Genomic DNA, 25,416 nt, shown 5'->3' with positions numbered 1-25,416 from the left:
TGCTCCAACCGTCACGAGCAAACGAGGATACTAACTTTTCATCTCGGCTCTCCCTCACAAAAAATAAAACAAATCAAGAACTTCCAGGAACATAGCATAAGCCCTGTAGCCCAAAAAAAGACAAACATGAAACTTGCAACAGGATGAAAACGAATTAAAAGATGGTCGGAGCCGAAGCTATATAAAACGCAACTGTTCCCATGTGACACCAATGTCGCCCCCTAGCCTGCTGACAATTTGATAAAACGCAAACATACTATCCTAGTTCAAGAATTTCAAACAAACTACTGAGAAATCCACGCAGGTCTATGTCTGATTTTCTGCTGTCAGTACTGCAATAAGAATACAGGTGGGGTAGGCCATTCAGCCTGTCTAGCCTGCTCTGCCATTCAATACTATCATGGTTTATCATCTATCCCCAATGCCTTTTCCCAAACTATCCCCATATCCCTTTACGTCATTGACAGATGTTTAAATATCAATCGCGAGTTCTAACATCACTGAGCTTCCACAGCCCTCTGGGGTAAAGGATTCCAAAGGTTCACAACGCTGAGTAAAACATTTTCTCCCAATTGTGGTCCTAGTGTCTTTGCCCTTATTTTGAAATTGTGTCCTCTGGTTCTAGACACCCAACTAGGGGAAACACTTTTGCATCCTGAACCTTTAAGCATTTTGTAGATTTCAATGAGATCATCTCTCATTCTTTGAAACTCCACAGAACAAGTCCAGTTTTGCCAATCCCTTTTCACAAGATCGTCCTGCCATCTCAGGAACATCTGGTGAGCCTTCATTGTACTCCCTCTCTAGCAATATCATTCCTAAGGTAAGGGCCCAAAACTGTACACAGTGCTCTAGGTATGGTCATGATGTGGAGATGCCGGTGTTGGACTGGGCTGAGCACAGTAAGAAGTCTTACAACACCAGGTTAAAGTCCAACAGGTTAGTTTCAAACACGAGCTTTCGGAGCACTGCTCCTTCATCAGGTGAATGCTCCGAAAGCTCGTGTTTGAAACAAACCTGTTGGACTTTAACCTGGTGTTGTAAGACTGCTTACTGGGTATAGTCTAACCAAGGTTCCATGCAATTGAAGCAAAACTTCACTACTCGTGTACTTAAATCCACATGTGATAATAGGCTACTAAACCATTGGACTTTCTAATTGCCTGCAGCACCAGCATATTGGCCTTCAGTGACTTATTGATGAGGACATACAAGTCCCCTTGTACAGCGACACTTTCTAATCGCTTATCATTTAAGAAATACTCTGCACATCTGTCCCTCCTCCCAAAGTGGATAACCTCACAGTTTTCCACATTCTAATCCATCTTCCATGTTGCTGCCCACTCACTAGGTGTGTCCAAATCCTCCTGAAGCCACTTTGCATCCTCCTCACAACACACATTCCTGCCTAGATTTGTGTCATCTTCAAACTTGGAAATATTACATTTGGGTGGAATCTGTGTTTTTGAAGTTGTAGATTTTTCGAGCCGGCCCTTACTGCATCCAGGCAATTAGGGGTGGGCTGCAAATGCTAACAGTGCTACATTGCCAAATAATTACAGTATAAATTTGAGGTTGCTAAGGGGAGTGAGGACAATGGGACAAGCGCTCATCGGCAGTGAGTTAGATGAAGTGGTAATTCCTTGCTACTCTTGCACATCTCCTTTCAGCTCGATTCAGGAAGTAAAATCAAAACTGTAGAAAGGAGAAAATAAACTTTTCAACAGCATAACATAATAATAATCTTTATTATTGTCACAAGTAGGCTTACACTACAATGTGGTTACTACAGTATGAAAATCCTCTAGACGCCACACTCCTGTGCCTGTTTGGGTACACTGAGGGGGAATTCACAATATCCAATTCACCTAACAGTACGTCTTTTGGGACTTTAAAATTTTTTTATTTTTTTTTTAAAAAAGAGTACCCAATTCATTTTTTCCAATTAAGGGGCAATTTAGCGTGGCCAATCCACCTAGCCTGCACATCTTTGGGTTGTGGGGGCGAAACCCACACAGACACAGGGAGAATGTGCAAACTCCACACGGACAGTGACCCAGGGCCGGGATTCAAACCCGGGTCCTCAGCGCCGTAGGCAACAACGCTAACCACTGTGCCACCATGCTGCCCTACGTCTTTTGGGACTTGTGGGAGGAAACCGGAGCACCCGGAGGGAAAAAACAAAAAAGATCCCATGACACTATATGAAGTAAAGCAAAGGGGTCCTCCCTCACATTCTGGCCAATATTTATCCCTTAATCAATGTCACTGAAATAAATTATCTGGACATGGCAGTTTGTACACCTTGCTATGTACAAATTAGCTGCTGCAGTTCTAATATTAAAACAGTAACTACACTTCAAAAGTTAAAGTGCTCTGGGACATCCTGAGGTTGTGATAAGCACATTATAAATGCATGCCTTTCTTTTGTATGTTGATGCAGAAGGCTCCAAGATACTCCCTGCCACCATCAGTGAAGCAAGAACTAATTTCCCTCAACACTTTGGATTAGAGAAAGGAAAATGGTCTAAATTCCCCACCCCTCATGAACAAGGGTGAACTTGAACAACTGATCTATCAACACCTGGCAGACAAGAATCACACATCACACACAGAAATAGAAAAACAGCGGAACTGCACTTTTGAGAAAATGACCAAGAAAATAACATTCCATGGCAGTAAACAAGACCTGGCAATTCCTTTTATTTTACAACTGAAAAGGAACTTGGGAATTTGCATAAATGAGTTGGATCATAGAATCCCTACAGTGAATGAGGCCATTCGACCTATCAAGTCCTCATTGACCCTCCACCTTCAGACCCACTACCCACATCCTTTCCCAGTAGCCTGCGCATCAATCATGTCCAATCCAACTAACCTTCACATATTTGTGGGAGGAAACCCACGCAGAAAAGGGGAAAATATGCAAACTCCACAGTTACCCAGGGCCAGAATCGAACACCGGTCCCCTGGCGCTGTGAGGGGGTGGTTCCACCCTATCTTGCACTATCACTTTCAGAACAATGCAAGCAATTAAATGTGTTGCATTCCAATATCATTCGTATCTCATCATTGTACAAATGATAAATAGTTTGCTAACAATTTTCCATGAATCTGGTGCCTCTTTAAACAGGCACCACCAAACAGGTGGTGCCAGTCAATATCAATGCTTCACAATGGAGGAAGTAAATAAAATAAGAATAATAATCTTTATTGTCACAAGTAGGCTTCCATTAACACTGCAATGAAGTTACTGTGAAAAGCCCCTAGTCGCCACATTCCGGCACCTGTTCAGGTACAGAGGGAGAATGCAGAACACACAGTGCAGAAGGAGGCCATTCGACCTATGGAGTCTGCACCGACCCACTTCCACCCTATGCCAAATTACCTAACAGCACATGTTTTGGGACTTCTGGGAGGAAACCAGAGCACCTGGAAGAAATCCACACAGACGGGCAGCATGGTAGCATGGTGGTCAGCTTAAATGCTTCACAGCTCCAGGGTCCCAGGTTCGATTCCCGGCTGGGTCACTGTCTGTGCGGAGTCTGCACGTCCTCCCCGTGTGTGCGTGGGTTTCCTCCGGGTGCTCAGGTTTCCTCCCACAGTCCAAAGATGTGCGGGTTAGGTGGATTGGCCATGCTAAATTGCCCGTAGTGTCCTAAAAAGTAAGGTTATTACTTTACATTTTCAGTAAAGTAATAATAGTCACTTATCTTCTAATAAGACACTGGAGACAAATTTAACATTGAGGGCAAAATACATGTATCCTTCCTCATATTCAGAGTATGCACATGTCAACTCAAAATTTCCAGGATCAATACAACCGTTGGTCATATTCTAATACCATAAGAGCAGATATAGTCCCTTGTCAAAATAGTGTTTCTGAGAATTCCAATTGAACCTTGAAGCCATAAATGACTTTTCCTACCTATTATTTTTTTAAAATCTGACCTCACTTTAACACCCTCCGCCAATCCCTGCAGTTTCCTATTTCACTCCTCACCTTCAAAAGCCGTCACAAAACCTATTTGCCTCAGTTTTTGTTCACCTGCCATACCTTTCCTATTCTCCTGAAAGACCTTGACACGTTCACTGCATTAAGGGCTCGATCTGCTGTTGTTGCTCTTGCAAGGAATGAGGGAATAAAGAATGCAGTAAAATCAGATACTTTTTGAAGTCAGCCAGTCACTCACTCATTCACTTTAATGACTGTTGGTTATTGCGTACAAGAACATTGCAAATGTGTTATTAATGCCATTAGGTTTTTAAAGAAACTTCAGAGCACTCGGAATGCATGTTGAAGGAAGGAAATCCATAAATGTAACCCAATCGCCACAGTGACTGAGCAGCTACCTGTCCTAACCGCGGATGCGGAAATCAGGAAAAAGAATTCGCAATGGGCAAAAAAAGGACGTGGCAAAAAAAAATAAAAGTCCAGGCTCTCACCGCACTCCACGAAGTCTTCCGAGTTCCCAAATTCAGACTGAGTGACGCAGCCATGCTTCTGCAGCTGGTTATTGTTGCTAAAGGACAAGAGGGAAGAAAAGTACTCCGCCCAGGCCGAACGGCACAGCCAAAACAATAAAAGTTGAGCGACAATCGCTGCCGCCGCGACTCGCTGACTGGCAGCTGCCATTTTTCTTTTGCACCGCTGCTCGTTCGGAAACACAGAGTGGGTGGGGGGAGGAAGTGGCGGCATAGCCGCGGTTCCCTCTGGGAGGTGTAGTGCTCCTGGCTAGGACGCCAGCTTGCGCCATCAGAGGGGAGGACTACATCCCCCGTCAGGCATTGCGCGGCGCCCTGTCCAATGCCGCGAGCTGGTAACCACAGCAACGGCGAGGAGCTGGGGCGGGCGGAGGACGGTTGGCCCGGGCCTCGCGCTCTCCTTTTTGAAAGCGAACCGCCTTTCGCAGGTAATGGCGGCACCGTCTTACCGGTGCGTCGAATGCGGTGAGGAGGCGCCGGAGCTGCACAGGGACTACAGTCATGGCATCATCAAGATAACCATTTGTGTAAGTTCACAATGTCCCCCACCCCATCTCGAGAATCACACAATGGTTATAGCACAGAACGAGGCGGTTCGGCCTGTCGTCGCCGTGCTGGCCCACGGAACGAACACTTCACCCCCTTCTTTCTTCCTATAACCATCCACATTCTTACTTTTCAGATAACACTCCTAATTCTCTTCTGAATGCCTCGATTGAATCTGCCCCTACCACACCCTCAGGCCGCGCGGTCCATTCCAAATCCTACACGGTCTTCAACTTGATACAATAACAGAATCAAACTCGGGGGCAAATTAATAGGGGCACTGCCCAAAAATGGCAAAGAGCAATGGAAATTTATGAAAGATCAAATTCAAATGTCATAAGAAGGGTCGATAATGCAACCCAACTCCTGCGGTGCTCACTGGGCACGGGAGACCTCGGGGGTGTCTGTGGACACCGCACGCTCTCTCTCCAAATCCTAACCTCGCTGAATGAAAACGTTTTTCCTCATATCTCCATTACTTTCATAATCTTTATTAATAGTTTAATCATCTTTGTTGTCACAAGTAGGTTTACGTTAACACTGCAATGAAGTTACTGTGAAATTCCCCTAGTCGCCACAGTCCAGCGCCTGTTCAGGTACACAGAGGGAGAATTCAGAATGTCCAATTCACCTAAAAGCACGTCTTTTAATAATCTTTATTGTCAGAAGTAGGCTTACATCAACGCCTCAATTAAGTTTTACCAATCACATTAAATCTGTGCCCTCTGATTCTCAATCGTTCCACCATGGGAACAGTTTTTTTACGATTTTGTCTGCCCAGACCCCTCATGACATTAAATACCGTTATCAAATTCTCTCAACTTTCTCTTCTCCAAGAGAAACACTCCTAACTTCTCCAATTTATGTCTTTATTTTGCCCATTGTGATTTTTTATTTATTTCTGCATCAGTGGTGAGAACAGGTAGCTGCTAAGTCACTGTGGCTTAGACTCCTGTATATATCTCTTTTCAACCTCTCTGCTCTCCTCTCAGAAACAGCACTGATCCTTGCAGCACTGCACTAGTCACAGTCCACCAACTTGAAAATGCCTGTTCATGTCCACTCTTTGTTTCCTGCCTATTAACCAATTCTCTACCTATGCTAATATATTACCCCAACTGCCTATCTGGAATTGGCTTGCTGCCTGAAAGGTTAATGAAGGCAGAAACTCTCATCATTTTTTTTTATAAATTTAGATTACCCAATTATTTTTTCCAATTAAGGGGCAATTTAGCGTGGCCAATCCACCTACTCTGCACATTTTTGGGTTGTGGGGGCGAAACCCACGCAGACACTGGGAGAATGTGCAAACTCCACACGGACAGTGACCCAGAGCCGGAATCGAACCTGGGACCTCAGCGCCGTGAGGTCGTGCTAACCACTAGGCCACCGTGCTCAAACTCATCATTTTGAAAAATTCTTGGATCTGCACCTGGAAATGCTGTAATGCACAAGGGTGTGATCAAGAACTGGAAAGTGGGATTAGGCTGGAAAATTATAGAATCCCTACAGTGCAGAAGGAGGCCATTCGGCCCATTAAGTTTTCACCGACCCTCTATACGAACACTCTAGCCCCATGCCCCCCCCCCCCATCCCTAAGAAGCAATTTAGCATGGCCAATCCACCTAACCTGCACATCTTTCGATTGTGGGAATAAACTGGAGCACCCAGAGAAAGCCAACGCAGATATGGGAGAATGTGCAAACACCACACAGTCACCCAAGGCTGGAATAGTTCCTTGGGTTCCCGGCGCTGTGAGGCAGCAGGTCTTGCTGCTGTGCCACCATGGTTGGGAGGTGCAGACACAATGGGCTAAATGGCCTCTTTCCATGCTGTAAATGTCGATGATTTCAGACCTTTTTAATTATTTCATAGAGTGTAGGTGTCAGGAACAAAGAACAATACAGCAGAGGAACAGGCCATTTGGCCCTCCAAGCATGCGCCAACCATGGTACCTGCTGAAACAAAAAACGTATGCACTTATGGAGTCTGTATCCTTCCATTCCCACCCTATTCATATTGTCTAGATGTCCCTTGAATGCCGCTTTTATACCTGCTCCACCACCTCCCCAGGTAACGCGTTCCATAATGTTTGTATAAAAAAACTTGCCTCGCACATCTGTTCTAAACTTTCCCCCACGCACTTTAAACCAATAGAACAAAGAAAAGTACAGCACAGGAACAGACACTTCGGCCCTCCAAGCCCGTGCCGACCATGCTGCTTGTCTAAACTAAAATCTTTTACGCTTTCTGGGTCCGTATCCCTCTATTCTCATCCTATTCATGTATTTGTCCAGATGCCCCTTAAATGTCGCTATTGTCCCTGCTCCCACCATCTCCTCCGGCAGCGAGTTCCAGGCACCCACTACCCTCTGTGTAAAAAAAACTTGCCTCATGCATCTCCTCTAAACCTTGCCCCTCGCACCTTAAACCTATGCCCCCTAGTAATTGACCCCTCTACCCTGGGGAAAAGCCTCTGGGTATCCACTCTGTCTATGCCCCTCATAATTTTGTAGACCTCTATCAGGTTGCCCCTCAACCTCCGTTGTTCCAGTGAGAACAAACCGAGTTTATTCAACCGCTCCTCATAGCTAAAGCCCTCCATACGAGGCAACATCCTGGTAAATCTCTTCTGCACCCTCTCTAAAGCCTCCATATCCTTCTGGTACTGTGGCGACCAGAATTGAACACTATACTCCAAGTGTGGCCTAACTAAGGTTCTATACAGCTGCAACATGACTTGCCAATTCTTATACTCAATGCCCCGGCCAATGAAGGCAAGCATGCCGTATGCCTTCTTGGCTATCTTCTCCACCGTGTTGCCCCTTTCAGTGACTTGTGGACCTGTACACCTAGATCTCTCTGACTGTCAATACTCTTGAGGGTTCTACCATTCACTGTATATTCCCTACCTGCAGTAGACCTTCCAAAATGCATTACCTCACATTTGTCCGGATTAAACTCCATCTGCCATCTCTCCGCCCAAGTCTCCAAACAATCTAAATCCTGCTGTATCCTCTGACAGTCCTCATCGCTGTCCGCAATTCCACCAACCTTTGTGTCATCTGCAAACTTACTCATCAGACCAGTTACATTTTCCTCCAAATCATTTATATAGGCTATGAACAGCAAAGCTCCCAGCACTGATCCCTGCGGAACACGACTAGTCACAGCCCTCCAATTAGAAAAGCACCCTTCCATTGCTACACTCTGCCGTCTGTGACCTAGCCAGTTCTGTATCCACCTTGCCAGATAACCCCTGATCCTGTGTGACTTCACCTTTTGTACTTTACTGAAGTCCATATAGACAACATCCACTGCCCTACCTGCATCAATCATCTTTGTGACCTCTTCGAAAAACTCTTATCAAGTTTGTGAGATACGACCTCCCCTTCACAAAACCATGCGACTCTCACTAATACGTCCATTTGCTTCCAAATGGGAGTAGATCCTGTCTCGAAGAATTCTCTCCAGTAATTTCCCTACCACTGACGTAAGGCTCACCAGCCTGTAGTTCCCTGGATTATCCTTGCTACCCTTCTTAAACAATGGAACAACATTGGCTATTCTCCAGTCTTCCGGGATATCACCTGAAGACAGTGAGGATCCAAAGATTTCTGTCAAGGCCTCAGCAATATTCTCTCTAGCCTCCTTCAGTATTCTGGGGTAGATCCCATCAGGCCCTGGGGACTTATCTACCTTAATATTTTTCAAGACGCCCAACACTTTTTGGATCTCAATGTGACCCATGCTATCTACACCCTCTTCACCAGACTCAACATCCACCTTCTCTTTGGTGAATACTGATGCAAAGTATTCATTTAGTACCTCACCCATTTCCTCTGGCTCCACACATAGATTCCCTTGCCTATCCTTCAGTGGGCCAACCCTTTCCCTGGCTACCCTCTTGCTTTTTATGTATGTGTAAAAAGCCATGGGATTTTCCTTAACCCTATTTGCCAATGACTTTTCGTGACCCCTTCTATCCCTCCTGACTCCTTGCTTAAGTTCCTTCCTACTTTCCTTATATTCCACACAGGCTTCGTCTGTTCCCAACCTTCTAGCCCTGACAAATGCCTCCTTTTTCTTTTTGACGAGGCCTACAATAAAACGTATGCACTTCAGGCCACCAGACCCGCTGTTTTTAGCAACATCTCCCTGTCTGCTCTTCCTCAGAGCCATACTGGCCCTATTTCCTAGTTCTCCCTCAATGCTTTCACCTTCTGACCTATTGCTCCGGTACCCACCCCCCTGCCATACTAGTTTAAACCCTCCCGTGTGACACTAGCAAATCTCGCGGCCAGGATATTTATGCCTCTCCAGTTTAGATGCAACCTGTCCTTACACAGGTCACACCTGCCCCGGAAGAGCTCCCAGTGATCCAGATAACAGAAACCCTCCCTCCTACACTAGCTGTTTAGCGATGTGTTTAGCTGCTCCGTCTTCCTATTTCTAGCCTCACTGGCACATGGCACAGGGAGTAATCCCAAGATTACAACCCCAGAGGTCCTGTCTTTTAACTTTCTGCCTAGCTCCCTGAACTCCTGCTACAGGACCTCATGCCCCTTCCTGCCTATGTCGTTAGTACCAATATGTACAATGACCTCTGCCTGTTTGCCCTCCCCCTTCAGGATGCCTGCTACCTGTTCAGACACATCCTGGACACTGGCACCAGGGAGGCAACATACCATCCTGGAGTCTCTTTTGCGTCCACAGAAGCGCTTATCTGTGCCCCTGACTATAGAGTCCCCTATGACTATTGCTCTTCTGCGCTTTGACACACCCTGCTGAACATCAGAGCCAGCTGTGGTGCCACTGCTCTGGCTGCTGCTGTTTTCCCCTGATAGGGTAGGCTCCCCCCCCCACCCGACAGTATCCAAAGGGGTACACCTGTTCGAGAGGGGGACAACCACAGGGGATTCCTGCACTGACTGCCTGCCCCTTCTGGTGGTCACCCATTTCTCTGCCTGCACCTTGGGTGTGACCACATTTATACAACTGCTATCGATGACGCTTTCCGCCACCTGCATGCTCCTAAGTGCATCCAACTGCTGCTCCAACCTAACCATGCGGCCTGTGAGGAGCTCTAGTTGGGTGCACTTTCTTCAGATGAAGCCACCCGAGACGCTGGAAGCCTCCCGGACCTGCCACATCTCACAATCGGAGCACTGCACCCCTCTAATTGACATTGCGTCAATTAATTAGTAAATTAAATTTAAAAAAATTTTTTTTTTTTTCCAATGTCCCCTCATACTTGACTCTCCTACCCTAGGAAAAAGTATCTGACTATCCACTCTGTCCATGCCATTCATAATCTTGTAGACCTCTATCAGGTCACCTCTCAACCTCCATCGCTCCAGTGAGAACAGACCGAGTTTATCTAACCTCTCCTCATATCTAGTGCCCTCCATACCAGGCAACATCCCAGTAAACCGCTTCTGTATCCTCTCCAAAGCATTCACATCCTTCTGGTAGTGTGGCGACCAGAATTGTACGCAATATTCCAAATGAGGCCTAATTAAGGTCCTGTACAGCTGCAACATGACTTGCCAATTTTTATATTCAATGCCCCGACCGATCAAGGCCAGCATGCTGTATGCCTTCTTGATCACCTTATCCACAGGCATTGCCACTTTCAGTGATCGGTGGATATGCACGCCCCGATCTCTCTGCCTGTCAGTACTCGCAATAATTCTACCATTTAGAACATAGAATAGTACAGGCCCTTCGGCCCACGATATTGTGCCGACTATTTATCTTAATCTAAGATCAACCTAACCTACACCCCTTCAATTTACTGCTGTCCATGTGCCTGTCCAAGAGTCGCTTAAATGTCTCTAATGACTCTGACTCCACCACCTCTGCTGGCAGTGCATTCCACGCACCCACCACTCTCTGTGTAAAGAACCTACCTATAGGGATATCTCCCCTATACCTTCTTCCAATCACCTTAAAATTATGTCCTCTCATGACAGCCATTTCCGCCCTGGGGAAAAGTCTCTGGCTATCCACTCTATCCATGCCTCTCATCACCTTGTACACCTCTATCAAGTCTCCTCTCTTTCTTCCTTGCTCCAGTGAGAAACGCCTTAGCTCCCTCAGTCTTTCTTCATAAGACATGCCCTCCAGTCCAGGAAGCATCCTGGAAAATCTCCTCTGCACCCTCTCCAAAGCATCCACATCCTTCCCATAATGAGGCGACCAGAACTGGACACAATATTCCAAGTGTGGTCCAACCAGGGTTTTATAAAGCTGCAGCAAAACCTCATGGCTTTTAAACTCAATCCACCTGTTCATGAAAGCCAACACACCATACGCCTTCTTGACTACCCTATCAACCTGGGTGGCAACTTTGAGGGATCTATGTACGTGGACCCCAAGATCTCTCTGTTCCTCCACACTTCTAAGATTCCTGCCTTTCACCCTGTATTCAGCATTCAAATTCAAACTTTCAAAATGAATCACTTCTCATTTATCTAGGTTGAACAATATCCTGGGAGGGAAATTTGCTACTGCTCTTCGGGGGGTTTAAACAAATTTGTCAGGGGGATGGGAAAACAAGCAGTAGTCCAGAAACCAGTGTTGAGAGTAGTGAGGTATTGAGGAGGGTATCAAGGTCGCAGGAGTGTACCGGCAGACAGAAAGGTGGGTTGAAGTGTGTCTACTTCAATGCAAGGAGCATCCGGAATAAGGTAGGTGAACTTGGAACGTGGATTTGTACTGGGGACTACGATCAAAATATTCATGTGGCCATTACAGGGGCTGGTTTAGCACATTGGGCTAAATCGCTGGCTTTTAAAGAAGACCAAGCAGGCCAGCAGCACGGTTCGATTCCCGTACCAGCCTCCCCGGACAGGCGCCGGAATGTGGCGACTAGGGGCTTTTCACAGTAACTTCGTTGAAGCCTAGTCGTGACAATAAGTGATTTTCATTCATTCATTTTTCATTTCATTTTCATTACGGAGGCATGGTTAAAACAGGGACAGGAATGGTTGTTGGAAGTTCCGAGGTATAGATGTTTCAGTAAAGAGTAGGCAAGGTGGTAAAAGAGGTGGAGTAGCATTGTTAATCAAGGATAGTTTAACGGCTGCAGAAAGGCAGTTTGAAGGGGATCTGCCTACTGAGGTAATATGGGCCGAAGTTAGAACTAGGAAAGGAGTGGTCAAGTTGTTAGGAGTTTTCTGTAGGCCCCCAAATAGTAATAGAGATGTGGAGGAAGAAATTGCAAAACAGATTATAGATAGGTGTGGAGGTCTCAGGGTAGTTGTCATGGGTGACTTTAACTTTCCAAATAATGATTGGAACCTCTATAGGTCAAACTGTTCGGATGGGGCAGTTTTTGTACAGTGTGTGCAGGAGGGTTTCCTGACGCAATATGTGGATAGGCCGACAAGAGGGGGGGCCACATTGGATTTGGTACTGGGTAATGAACCGGGCCAAGTGTTAGATTTGTTTGTGGGAGAGCAGTTTGGAGATAGTGATCACAATTCAATGTCTTTCACTATTGCAATGGAGAGGGATAGGGCCATACGGCAGGGCAAGGTTTATAATTGGGGGAGGGGTAATTATGATGCGATTAGGCAAGAATTAGGGAGCATAAGATGGGAACAGAAATTGTCAGGGAAAGGCACAAATGAAAAGTGGAGCTTGTTCAAGGAACAAATACTGCGTGTCCTTGATAAGTATGTCCCTGTCAGGCAGGGAGGAAATGGCTGTGTGAGGGAACCATGGTTCACAAAAGAGGTTGAATGCCTTGTCAAGAGGAAAAGGAAGCGTATGTAAGGATGAGAAAACAAGGTTCAGTTGGGTCGATTGAGGGTTACAAGGTAGCAAGGAATGAGCTTAAAAAATGAGTTAAGGAGAGCTAGGAGGGGGCATGATAGATCCTTGGCGGGTCGGATCAAGGAAAACCCCAAGGCTTTTTACTCTTTTATGTGAGAAATAAAAGAATGACCAGGGTGAGATTAGGGCCGGTCAAGGACAGTAGTGGGAACTTGTGCATGTAGTCAGAAGAAATAGGAGAGGTGCTGAATGAATACTTTTCTTCAGTGTTCACCAAGGAGAGGGGCCATGTTTTTGAGGATGAGAATGTGATACAGGCGGGTAGGCTGGAGCAGATAGATGTTCTGAGGAAGGATGTATTAGCAATTTTGAAAAACCTTAGGGTCGACAAGTCCCCTGGGCCAGATGGGATATATCCAAGGATTCTTTGGAAGGCAAGGGATGAGATTGCAGAGCCTTTGGCTTTGATCTTTGGGTCCTCACTGTCCACGGGGATAGCGCCAGAGGACTGGAGAGTGACAAATGTTGTTCCTCTGTTCAAGAAAGAGAATAGGAATGACCCTGGTAATTATAGGCCGGTTAGTCTTACTTCGATGGTCGGTATGTTAATGGAAAAGGTCCTGAAGGATAGGATTTATGACCATTTGGAAAGATGCAGCTTAATCCGGGATGGTCAACACAGATTCGTGAAGGGTAAGTCTTGCCTCACAAATTTGATTGAATTCTTTGAGGAGGTAACTTTGAGAAGGTAGAGCAGTTGATGTCGTATACATGGATTTTAGTAAGGCATTTGATAAGGTTCCCCATGGTCGGCTAATGAAGAAAGTAAGAAGGTGTGGGATAGAGGGAAATTTGGCCAATTGGATAAGTAACTGGCTATCACATAAAAGACAGAGGGTGGTGGTGGATGGAAAATGTTCAGACTGGAGACCAGTTGCCAGCGGTGTACCACAGGGATCAGTGCTGGGTCCTCTGCTATTTGTGATTTTCATCATAGACTTGGAGGGGGCTGAAGGGTGGGTCAGTAAATTTGCTGATGACACCAAGATTGGTGGAGTAGTGGATGAGGTGGAGGGCTGTTGTAGGCTGCAAATCGACGTTGATAGGATGCAGAGCTGGGCCGAAAAATGGCAGATGGAGTTTAACCCTGATAAGTGCGAGGTGATTCATTTTGGTAGAAAAAATTTGAATGCGGATTACAGGGTTCTGAGGAATGTGGAGGAACAGAGAGATCTTGGGGTTCCTTTCCACAGATCTCTGAAGGTTGCCACTCAAGTGGATAGAGCCGTGAAGAAGGCTTATAGTGTGTTAGCGTTTATTAACAGGTGGCTTGAGTTTAAGAGCCGCGGGGTTATGCTGCAACTGTACATGACCCTGGTGAGACCACATTTGGAGTATTGTGTGCAGTTCTGGTCACCTCACTATAGAAAGGATGTGGAAGCATTGGAAAGGGTGCAAAGGAGATTTACCAGAGTGCTGCCTGGTTTGCACGATAGGTCTTATGAGGAAAGGTTGAGGGAGCTAGGGCTTTTCTCTTTGGAGCGGAGGAGGATGAGAGGCAACTTAATAGACGTTTATAAGATGATGAGGGGATCGATAGAGTGGACGTTCAAAGACTATTTCCTCGGGTGGTGTAGCTGTTACAAGGGAGCATAACTATAAGATTCAGGGTGGGAGATATAGGAGGGATGTCCAAGGTAAGTTCTTTACTCAGAGAGTGGTTAGGGTGTGGAATGGACTGCCTGCTGTGATAGTGGAGTCGGACACTTTAGGAACTTTCAAGCGGTTATTGGATAGGCACATGGAGCTCACCAGAATGACAGGGAGTGGGATAGCTTGATCTTGGTTTCGGACAATGTTCGGCACAACATCGAGGGCCAAAGGGCCTGTTCTGTGCTGTACTGTTCTATGTTCTAACTCCATCTGCTACTTCTCAGCCCAGCTCTGCATCCTGTCAGTGTCCTGTTGTAACCTGCAACAGCCCTCAACACTATCTACAACTCTACCAAACTTTGTGTCATCGGCAAACTTACAAACCCACCCTTTCACTTCCTCATCCAAGTCATTTATAAAAACCACAAAGAGCTGAGGTCCCAGAACAGATCCCTGTGGGACACCACTGGTCACCGACCTCCAGGTGGAATACTTTCTATCCACTGCCACTCGCAGTCTTTTTTTCCGCCAGGCAATTCTGTATCCAGACAGCCAAATTTCGCTGTATCCCATGCCCCCTAACTCTCTGAATGAACCTACCATGATGAACCTTATCAAATGCTTTACTGAAATCCATATACACCACATCCACTGCCCGACCTTCATCAATGTGTCTCGTCACATCTTCGAATGAGGCTTGTGAGGCATGACTTACCCATCACAAAGCTATGCTGAGTACCTTAAATCAAACTATGATTTTCTAAATAATCATAAATCCAATCTCTCAGAATCCTTTCCAATATTTTGCTCTCCTCAGACGTAAGACTGATTGGTCTATAATTCCCAAGGATTTTCCTATTCCCTTTCTTGAACAGGGGAACAACATTCGCCTCCCTCCAATCATCCGGTACTACTCCAGTGGAGAGTGAGGACACAAAGATCGTCGCCAACGGCGTAGCAATCTCCTCCCTTGCTTCCCGTAGTAACCTTGGACCAGGCCCGTCAGGCCCAGGGGACTTATCTATCCTGATGTTTTCAAAATTTCCAGCACATCCTCCTTAATATCAACCTATTTGGGTCTATTAACCTGGTTCATGCTGTTCTCATGAGCAACAAGGTCCCTCTCTCTGGTGAATACTGAAGCAAAATATTCATTTAGGGCCTCCCCTATCTCCTCAGACTCCTTAGGCACAAGTTCCCTCCACTATACCTGATCGGTGTGCTCTCACTCTGATCATCCTCTTATTTTTCACATGTGTAGAACTCCTTGGGGTTTTCCCTAATCCTTCCCACCAGGGCTTTTTCATGCCCCCTTCTAGCTCTCCTAAGTCCATTTTTGAGTTCCTTCCTGGCTACCTTGTAACCCTCTAGAGCCATGTCAGATCCTTGCTTCCTCAACCTTACGTAAGCTTCCTTTTTTATTGTGTAATTCCTACATGTGTTGGACCTTCCAAAGTGCATTACCTCACACTTGTCCGGATTAAACTCCCATCTGCCATTTCACCGCCCAAAACTCCAACCAGTTTATATCCTGCTGTATCCTCTGACAATCCTGTTCACGATCCGCAACTCCATCAATTTTTGTGTCGTCTGCGAACTTACTAATCAGACCAGCTACATTTACTTCCAAATCATTTATATACACCACAAACAACAAAGGCCCCAGAACTGATCCATGTGGAACGCCGCTAGTCACAGCCTTCATTCAGAAAAGCACCCATCTACTGCTACCCTCTGTCCTCTGTGCCCAAGCCAGTTCTGTATCCAACTTGCCAGCTCTCCTCTGATCCCATGTGATTTTACCTTTTGTACCAATCTACCATATGGTGTCGCTGGCTAGGTCAGCATTAACTGATGGTATGAATGCAAAACAAAATTCTCCCCACTGTTGTTTTGGAAACATTTAAAGTCATGCAGTTTTACCCCTTTGTTTTGGGGATCTTGTACCTAGATTTAACCATTGCTTATCTCTTTGACCTGAGAAGCTGGTGATGGACCATCTCCTTAAATGTTCAGAGTCCTTGTAATCATGGTGTTCTTACAACTGAAATTAAAATGAAATGAAAATCGCTTATTGTCACGAGTAGGCTTCAATGAAGTTACTGTGAAAAGCCCCTAGTCGCCACATTCCACATGTGTGGAGTCTGCACGTCCTCCCCCTGTGTGCGTGGGTTTCCTCCGGGTGCTCCGGTTTCCTCCCACAGTCCAAAGATGTGCGGGTTAGGTGGATTGGCCATGCTAAATTGCCCGTAGTGTCCTAATAAAAGTAAGGTTAAGGGGGGGGGGGGGTTGTTGGGTTACGGGTATAGGGTGGATACGTGGGTTTGAGTAGGGTGATCATGGCTCGGCACAACATTGAGGGCCGAAGGGCCTGTTCTGTGCTGTACTGTTCTATTCTATTCTATTCTATTCCGGCGCCTGTCCGGGGAGGCTGGTACGGGAATCGAACCGTGCTGCTGGCCTGCTTGGTCTGCTTTAAAAGCCAGCGATTTAGCCTGGTGAGCTAAACACTGTGTTCCAGAATACAGATCCAGCAACAGTGTCAGCTGTGGTTTAGTGGATAAACACTCTTGTCTCTTGAGTTGTGGGTCTTTGAGCACATAATTTAGGCTAACACTCCAGTACAGTACTGAGGAAGTGTTGCACTGTTGGAGGTGCCCTTTCTGGATAGACATCATGATGTAAAGGATCCACGGCACTGTTAAAAGTGGGGAGGAGAATTATCACCAGCTTCCAGGCCAAAATGTATCCTCAAACAACATAATAGATTATTTGGCCATATATTTTGTTTGTGGAATTTAGCTTTGTGAAAATTGGCTGCATGTTTTATACTTTTAGTTTGAGATTCACTTCTGAAAATTGTAATTGCTGTTAGATCACTTAATTTTAAAGTTGGGATTGATCATTTTTGTTAAGTTACCAAAGGATATGGGCAAAGATGGGTACATGGAGTTAAGTCACAGATCAGCCGTAATGAGTGACACCGGAACAGGCATGAGGGGTGAAATGGCCTACTCCTGTATCTAAGCTCTTATTCACAACAGTAACTACACTTCCAAAAAGTACTTTGCTGACTGTAATGCATTGTGGAGGACATGAAAGGCATTTGATGAATGCAGGTTGTATCTTTATCTAGGTCCAGGTCAGCAGTGATATGTGACTCAAATGATGGGGAGGTAGAGGCATATTCGGTTCAGCAGTTGGGACATTGATTATCCAGATTGGTTTGTCCAGAATGATTAAGTTTCTTGAGTGTTTTTTGCACCTGCACCATTCCAGGTGACTCGTGAGTATTCCATCAAATATCTATCATGACTCTTTAGGCAGTGGAAAAGCACTGAGCATCAGGAGGTAATCAATTTGTCACAGATTCTACCCCATTATTATAGCTACTTCATTGATATTGCTGGTCTAGTTAAGTAACCCACCCCCACCAGATGTTTTCAAAAGAAAGAAATTGCACTTATGTAACACCTTTCAAACTTCAAAATGCCCCAATGTGCTTCACAGCCAGGTTGTTCTATTTCTTTGAACAGCTAAGTGAGGAAAACTGACAGCCAATGCATGCACAGTAAGGTTCACAAACAACAGTGAGACAAATAAATAAAAATAAATAATTGCTTATTATCACTTAACTTCAATGAAGTTACTGTGAAAAGCCCCAAGTCGCCACATTCCGGCGCCTGTTTGGGGAGGCCGGCATGGGAATTGAACCCGCAATGCTGGCATTGTTCTGCATTGCAAGCCAGCGATTTAGCCCATTGTGCTAAACCAGCCCCTGGTAATCAGTTAATTTGAATTTTTATTGAAAAGCAAGTTGCTGTAGATGCTGGTAATCTGAACTAAAAACAGAAAATGAAAATAGACTCAGTAGGTCCGGCAGTATCTGTGGAGAGAGAAACATAGTTAATGCTTCGAGCCCAGGGTGACGACTCTTCAGAGTTGCTCTGAAGAGGAGTCATACTGGACTTGAAGCGTTAACTGTGTTTCTCTCTATGCAGATGCTGCCAGAACTGCTGAGCTTATCGGTTTCTAAGTCAGTTAATCTGGTTAGATGAAGTTGATTTAGGGTAAATCTTGACCCAGCTGCTGGGAGAACACTGATCTTTGTTATGGACAAGGCACATGGAGTGTTTCAGGTCTTCTGCAAAAAACAGCATCATAACACAGCATTCCCTTATGCCAGGAACTAGTTTTAAAAATAAACAGATTCCTTACCCCCCAAATGGAAGAGTGGCACGTAATTAAGATTTTGGCCTTTGTGTTGCATAAAAGTCCACATCCATTTTATTTTTCATGTGAAATAAGGTTACAACTTATTGCACAATGTTACATTTTTTAACTTTAGTAATTATCTACTCTTATGTCTTACATTTTTATGTTCTTAATTCATTTCATCAACATGCTTTTTGTCATGAATGGATGACATTATAGCTCTAGGGTCACAGTAGCACTCATAATTCTTCTTTCAATCCATAAATGTCATCCAGTAAATGTGAACCTAACAATTAATGATCAGCAGGACTGAAAAATAATTTTAACTTTTACTTCCAGAAATCATGCCAGAAACCGGTTGACAAGTACATTGAATATGACCCAGTGATTATTCTCATTGATGCAATCTTGTGTAAAGTTCAAGCTTATAGACATATAATCCTCAACACCAAGATTAATGTAAGTACCTTTAAATTGTAGTATTGCTTCACAATTAATTCCTTGGTAATTACAATACAATAAAATACAATACAAGTGTCCCTTTTGTGCATCATGCGACTGATACTTGCCAGAAAAAGGTGACTACTTTTTATAAAATTTAGAGTACCCAATCATTTTCCAATTAAGGGGCAATTTAGTGTAGCCAATCCACCCAGTCTGAACATCTTTGGGTTGCGGGGTGAGACCCACGCAGACACGGGGAGAATGTGCAAACTTCACACGGACAGTGACCCGGGGTTGGGATTGAACCTGTGTCCTCAGTGCCGGCATGCTGTTTTTTTTGCCTTCACAATTTTCGATCCTTTCCTCCTGAAGGCATTGACTCTACTGAGTTTGTGGTTAGAAGGCACCAAGTGCCCTCCAGCATCCTTCTTAGGTTTCCATTAGTCATGCATAATTCTTTTAGTTTCACCTTTTGCAATATTAGCATGGTTAATTCAATGTTTTTTTTTAACAACCTTTTCCTTCAGATTCATTGGAAGCTGTGTATATTCTGCTTGTTGTGTGAAGCATATCTTAGGTGGTCACAGCTACAAGATTCACAACAAACTATTGATCCTACAGATATAATTCGTTATGCCAAAGAATGGGACTTTTACCAAATGTTTGGATTAGCTAGTTTGGGTAAGATCACTTTTTGTTTTACTGTATAAGAAAAATCATCTTAAATGGTCATCTTTCTTGAGTGAAATAATATCTGTCATTTGGACTGGAAGGAACCATGTTTCTCTTGTATTGAGCAGATATAATGTGTGTTATATATACCCTATTTTTGTTTAATAAAATAAAGCCCAATTTGATTGAAGCAAATTGTGATACGTTCAGCTCTCATTTTCTCTTTGTCCCCATTTCATCATTTACATTCTCCCACACATCCCAAATAGAAAATGTACATTTGATCCTGCATGCTTTTGAATTACACAAACACTTTCCCATGCTTCTATAAGTGACAAAAAGTCAACGAGAACACAATTGCCTTCCTAACAGTGGGCTTTAAGCAACATTGTTGCAAACATGATATGCAGATCACCCACCCCAGCTTGACCATATTTAATGTGACTTGGACAAAGCAAGTGGACAATAAAAGAAAAACTACAACAATGTTGCTTTTCTCACACAAAAAAAATCTAAATTATTCACTAACTTGAATTAAGCTGTGCAAATAATTCAAAACAGGAATTGTCTCACAAAAATTCACATTATCAGATAATTTAAATGAGGAATAGACACTTTCAAAAGCTGAATTGAATCATGAGTTATACTTTGTAAGAGCTACACCTTAACCTGGCATTGCCGAACTATTCATAGCCAGATAATTACCTGTGTTTGCTTCTCTTCCTGCTCATTATTACCTCTGCAGCCCCACCCAAACTCTCATTTACTTATTACTTGGCGACATCGTCCAAAAACATCATAAAACGATGACTCTCAGCTCTACCTCCCGACTACATTTTTTGGCTCCTCCACTGTCTAATGTGTGTCTCAATTTTTCTGACATCCAATACCAGATGAGTATAAATTTCCTCCCCAAAATATTGAGTAGATTTAACTCATTGTCTTTAGTAACTGCCACATACTTCATTCCTTAGTCACTGATTCTATTCTTCAACCAGACCATTTTATTTGATGCTAAGCTTCCAATTACGAATCCACTCCATAATTAATGCTACCTCCTTCTACCACAATAACATTGGCCACCTCTGCCCCCAGCTTCAGCTCATCCACTGAACCCTTCATCCATGCCTTTGTTGCCTCTAGACTAGAAAGTTCCAATGCTCTCCTGGTTAGCTTCTTACCTTCCAGTCTCCATAAACTTGAGATCATCTAAAAATTTTCCTCCCTGTATCTGAATGCACAAAGTCGCATTCACCCATCACCCCTGTGCCAATATTGGCCCTGGTCCAACTTGATTTTCAAATTCTCAGTGTTGTTTACAAATCCCTTCATCGGCATGACCGTCCTCATTTCTGTAACCTCCTCCAATTCCACAAACATCTGAGATCCCTGCATTACTCCAATTTTGGCCACTTGTGCCTCCCAGATTTTAATCACTGCAACATTGACAGCAGTGCCTTCAGCTGTCTCAGTCCTAACCACTGGAATTTCCTTCCATAACCTTTCAACCCTCTCTCTCCGTTAAGACACAACTGAAAAGCTACCAAACATTTGGACGCCTGACCTATTATCTCCTGATGTGGCTCTGTGTTGAGTTTTAATTTGCTAATGCTCCTGTGAAGCAGCCTGGTATGTTTACAATGTTAAAAGCAGTATATAAGTGAAAGTTTTTTTTAAAAAAGAGAACAATTTGCAAAAGCCCTGCCACAAAAGATGTATGCTGTAATTGTTTTTATTTCTAGAGCTGGCAGCATTCCTGAGTGGAGCATTTCTTTTCTTGTGGTTAACGAAAGATGAGTTCATCCAGAAAAAATCAAATCGGAACACTTTACTCATAGCTTTAATATTGTCTGGTTACGGGAAACTCCTTGTGATTCCAGCAGTGATCTGGGAGCATGACTACTCACCACTATACATTAACCTCATCAAATTCTTTGTTCTTGCATCAAATGCACAAGCTGTCAGAGGTAACCTGCTCATATCAGATGAACTAATTAACATATTTTGAAGAAATGTCATAGTCTTCTGTGTTAACTTTCATTCTGTGAAATCCAATGAGCTTACAATGTAAAGATAAGTTTCCATAACTAAAGAACAAAGAAAAATGACAGCACAGGAACAGGCCCTTCAGCCCTCCAAGCCTGCACCGATCCAGATCCTCTATCTAAAACTGTCGCCTATTTTCTGAGGCTCTGTATCCCGCTGCTCCCTGTCCATTCATGTATCTGTCGAGATACATCTTAAATGACGCTATCGTGCCCGCCTCTACCACCTCCGCCGGCAATGCGTTCCAGCCACCCACCATCCTCTGCGTAAAGAACTTTCCACGCATATCTCCCTTAAACTTTTCCCCTCTCACCTTGAACGCGTGGCCCCTAGTAATTGAGTCCCCCAGTCTGGGAAAAGGCTTCTTGCTATCCACCCTGTCTATACCTCTCATGATTTTGTAGACCTCAATGTGGTCCCCCCTCAACCTCCGTCTTTCTAATGAAAATAATAGTTTCAAATTGTGTTAAATTTATCTGCAGATATTTTTATTTTACCATTTAAAATGAATGAAGGCAGTTGATATGAAAGCACTATTATTTTTTTTAATAGCATCCATCTCTGACTTATCCACCTCCCTGATCAACTTTTTAGGAAGATCTGGAATGCGGTAAATTTAATTTCTGTACAAAAATAATAATCTTTATTATTGTCACAAGCAGCCTTACATTAACACAACAATAAGAGGACAGCATGGAGGTGCAGTGGTTTGCACTGCTGCCTCATGGTGCTGAGGTGCCAGGTTCAATCCCGGCTCTGGATCACGGTCAGTCTTGAGTTTGCACATTCTCCCCGTGTTTGCGTGGGTTTTACCCCTACAACCCAAAGATGTGCAGGGTAGGTGGATTGGCCACTCTAAATTGTCCCTTAATTGCAAAAAATTAATTGGATACTCTAAAGTTTTTTTAAAATAAATAATAAACACCGCAGAAGTTACTGTGGAAGTCGCCACACTCCGGCGCCTGTTCGGTCATACAGAGGGAGAATTGAGAATGTCCAATTCCCCTTGTAGCACATCTTGCAGTTCATGCTTACTGTGAATTCAAAATTGTGATAGCAATAGATTTGTATTTACTGTAAATTACGTTAAATGGTTTTCAGGAACAGCTATCGGATAACTTGCATCATTAAAATCTAAGTGGAAAAACTGCAGGTTTATTTTTTTAAATCTATGAATATTTATGATTTGTGCAGAAATCAGATTTTCATTAGTCATTCCTTTCTAGTTTTGCAGTGCCTGAGTCTGACTTCAGGTTAGATTGTGGTACCCTTTTCCAAGCTTCAATTTTCATGTTGAAAAAATGTGTTCTGCATCTGCCTGCACTCAAAGGACAAAGAACTTGGATGAGTTTTTCATTAAAATATTTTGTACCTGGGGCGGCACATTCCTTCTTTCTATGTTTCTCATGTCAACAACTAATTTTTACCTTTACACCTTCCTATAATTTTTCTTTTATAAATTTAGAGTACCCAATTCATTTTTTCCAATTAAGGGGCAATTTATTGTGGCCAATCCACCTACATTGCACATCTTTGGGTTGTGGGGGCGAAACCCACGCAAACACGGGGAGAATGTGCAAACTCCACACGTACAGAGTGACCCAGGGCCAGGATCGTACCTGGGACCTTGGTGCCGTGAGGCAGCAGTGCTAACCACAATGCCACCATGCTGCCCTACACCTTCCTATAATAGTAAGAAGTCTTACAACACCAGGTTAAAGTCCAACATGTTTGTTTCAAACACTAGCTTTCGGAGCACTGCTCCTTCCTCAGGTGAATGAAGAGGTATGTTCCAGAAACATATATATAGACAAATTCAAAGATGCCGGACAATGCTTAGAATGCAAGCATTAGCAGGTGATTAAATCTTTACAGATCCGGAGAGAGGGGTAACCCCAGGTTAAAGAGGTGTGAAGTGCTCTGAAAGGTAGTGTTTGAAACAAACATGTTGGACTTTGACCTGGTGTAAGACTTCTTACTGTGCTCACCCCAGTCCAACGCCGGCGTCTCCACATCATGCCTTCCTATAATAACAGAGCACCATCTTTTAATTTTTGGCCACGCTAAAGTGCCCCTTGACTGGGGGGAAAAAAAGAATTGAATACTCTTAAATTTATAAAAAATTAAAAGAAATTACATGGGACCAACTAATTCAAATCCTAACTCTTCATTTAAGTTCAAGGTCCAATGTAACAATATACATGTCATTTGTTACATAGTTATGTTCCTGTCCTGTGTTTATTTTAATGTATTCTAACGGATTGTTTTCTCTTACAGTGGTGCTGAATAGCACCAGGAGGTTTGCATTGTCTGTCATTATCGTTGGATGGATGGTGGAACAGTTTACAGCCTGCATCTTTCAACAGCTCAAATTGAGTGCATAAGCATATGTTGCAAACATCTAAAAGCACAAGTACAGAATTGATAAACAACTGGTTCACAAGCCATCTGACATTGTTCTATCTGACAAAACTTTTGCGGTTTGCACTGACACACACTTTCCAGAACCAGCTCCTGAAAGATTTTAACAACTATCAGTAAATATGCAAGATGTGATGTATCTTTCTGATCATAAAGACAATCAAATGTAAACTTCAAAATCTGTATTGAACAACCACCTGTGTGCTGTTTATGGTCAAAATCATTCAGTGACTTCATGCATATCATGGGCAAGGTAGCACAGTGGTTCACACTGTTGCTTCACAGCAGCAGGGACCCGGGTTAGATTCCTGGCTTGGGATACTTTCTGTGCGGAGTCTGCACGTTCTACATGTGTCTGCGTGGGTTTCTTTCGGGGGCTCCGGTTTCCTCCCACAAGCCCAGAAAGACGTGCTGTTAGGTGAATTGGACATTCTGAATTCTCCGTCAGTGTATCCGAACAGGCGCCAGAATGTGACGACTAGGGGATTTTCACAGTAACTTCATTGCAATGTTAATGTAAGCCTACTTGTGACACTAATAAAGATTATTCTTATTACATAACATGAAGAATTACTGTCTTGCATTGTGTGAAGATAGAATTCAGATTTTGAAGAATAGCCAGGCGGCATGGTTGCACATTGGTTAGCACTACTGCCTGCGGCGCTGAGGACCCGGGTCACTTTGATCCCGGTCACTGCCTGTGTGGAGTTTGCAAATTCTCCCCATGTCTGCACGAGTTTCACCCCTCAATCTATAAATTTGCAGGGTATGTGGATTGGCCACAATAAATTGCCCCTTAATTGGAAAAAAAGAATTGGGCACTCTAAATTGTTTTGTTTTTTTTTTAAAAGATTTTGAAGAATAGCATGGCTTTTTGTACAAAATAATGAGCAGAATTCCCAATCATCGGCAGCCACAATGCCACAAGTTCAGCTATCCATTGTTTATTTCGAACAAATAAGATCAGGAATCTTGATCTGTTGATTTTTGTACTTAAGGGATATGATGATACAATAATTATTCGAACTCACCTTAAAATCATTTTACTATTTTGCCAGTTGTATTTACCAAAAAGGAAAAGTTTTTAAAATAAGCTTTTTGTCAGTAAGACTGGCACTGAGGGGGCGGCACAGTGGCACTGGGTTAGCACTG

At 43.9% G+C, this 25,416-nt stretch overlaps 2 protein-coding genes across 6 annotated transcripts in view; one reads left to right on the top strand and one right to left on the bottom strand.

Moving 5' to 3' along the window:
* Positions 1-4,674, bottom strand: part of ttc13 (tetratricopeptide repeat domain 13) — a 74,042-nt gene extending 69,368 nt beyond the window's left edge. For all 5 annotated transcript variants that reach the window (XM_038815590.1, XM_038815598.1, XM_038815608.1 and 2 more), the window contains exon 1: positions 4,447-4,674. In XM_038815590.1, the coding sequence (XP_038671518.1) occupies positions 4,447-4,636 (190 nt within the window). In that variant the 5' untranslated portion in view covers positions 4,637-4,674. The remainder of the gene's footprint in view (positions 1-4,446) is intronic.
* Positions 4,675-4,785: 111 nt separating this feature from the next.
* On the top strand, positions 4,786-24,694 carry arv1 (ARV1 homolog, fatty acid homeostasis modulator). The gene is made up of 5 exons (XM_038815637.1): positions 4,786-5,012; positions 19,021-19,140; positions 19,653-19,806; positions 21,540-21,764; positions 24,121-24,694. Exons 1-5 carry the CDS (start codon positions 4,917-4,919, stop codon positions 24,225-24,227), a joined length of 702 nt encoding a protein of 233 aa, XP_038671565.1. The 5' UTR covers positions 4,786-4,916; the 3' UTR covers positions 24,228-24,694.
* Positions 24,695-25,416: the final 722 nt, after the last annotated feature.

This window comes from Scyliorhinus canicula, chromosome 1 (genome assembly GCF_902713615.1).
Source record: "Scyliorhinus canicula chromosome 1, sScyCan1.1, whole genome shotgun sequence".
Classification (NCBI taxonomy): domain Eukaryota; kingdom Metazoa; phylum Chordata; class Chondrichthyes; order Carcharhiniformes; family Scyliorhinidae; genus Scyliorhinus; species Scyliorhinus canicula.
The sequence above is the reverse complement of the archived record's forward strand: the minus strand, read 5'-3'. Positions and strand labels throughout refer to the sequence as shown.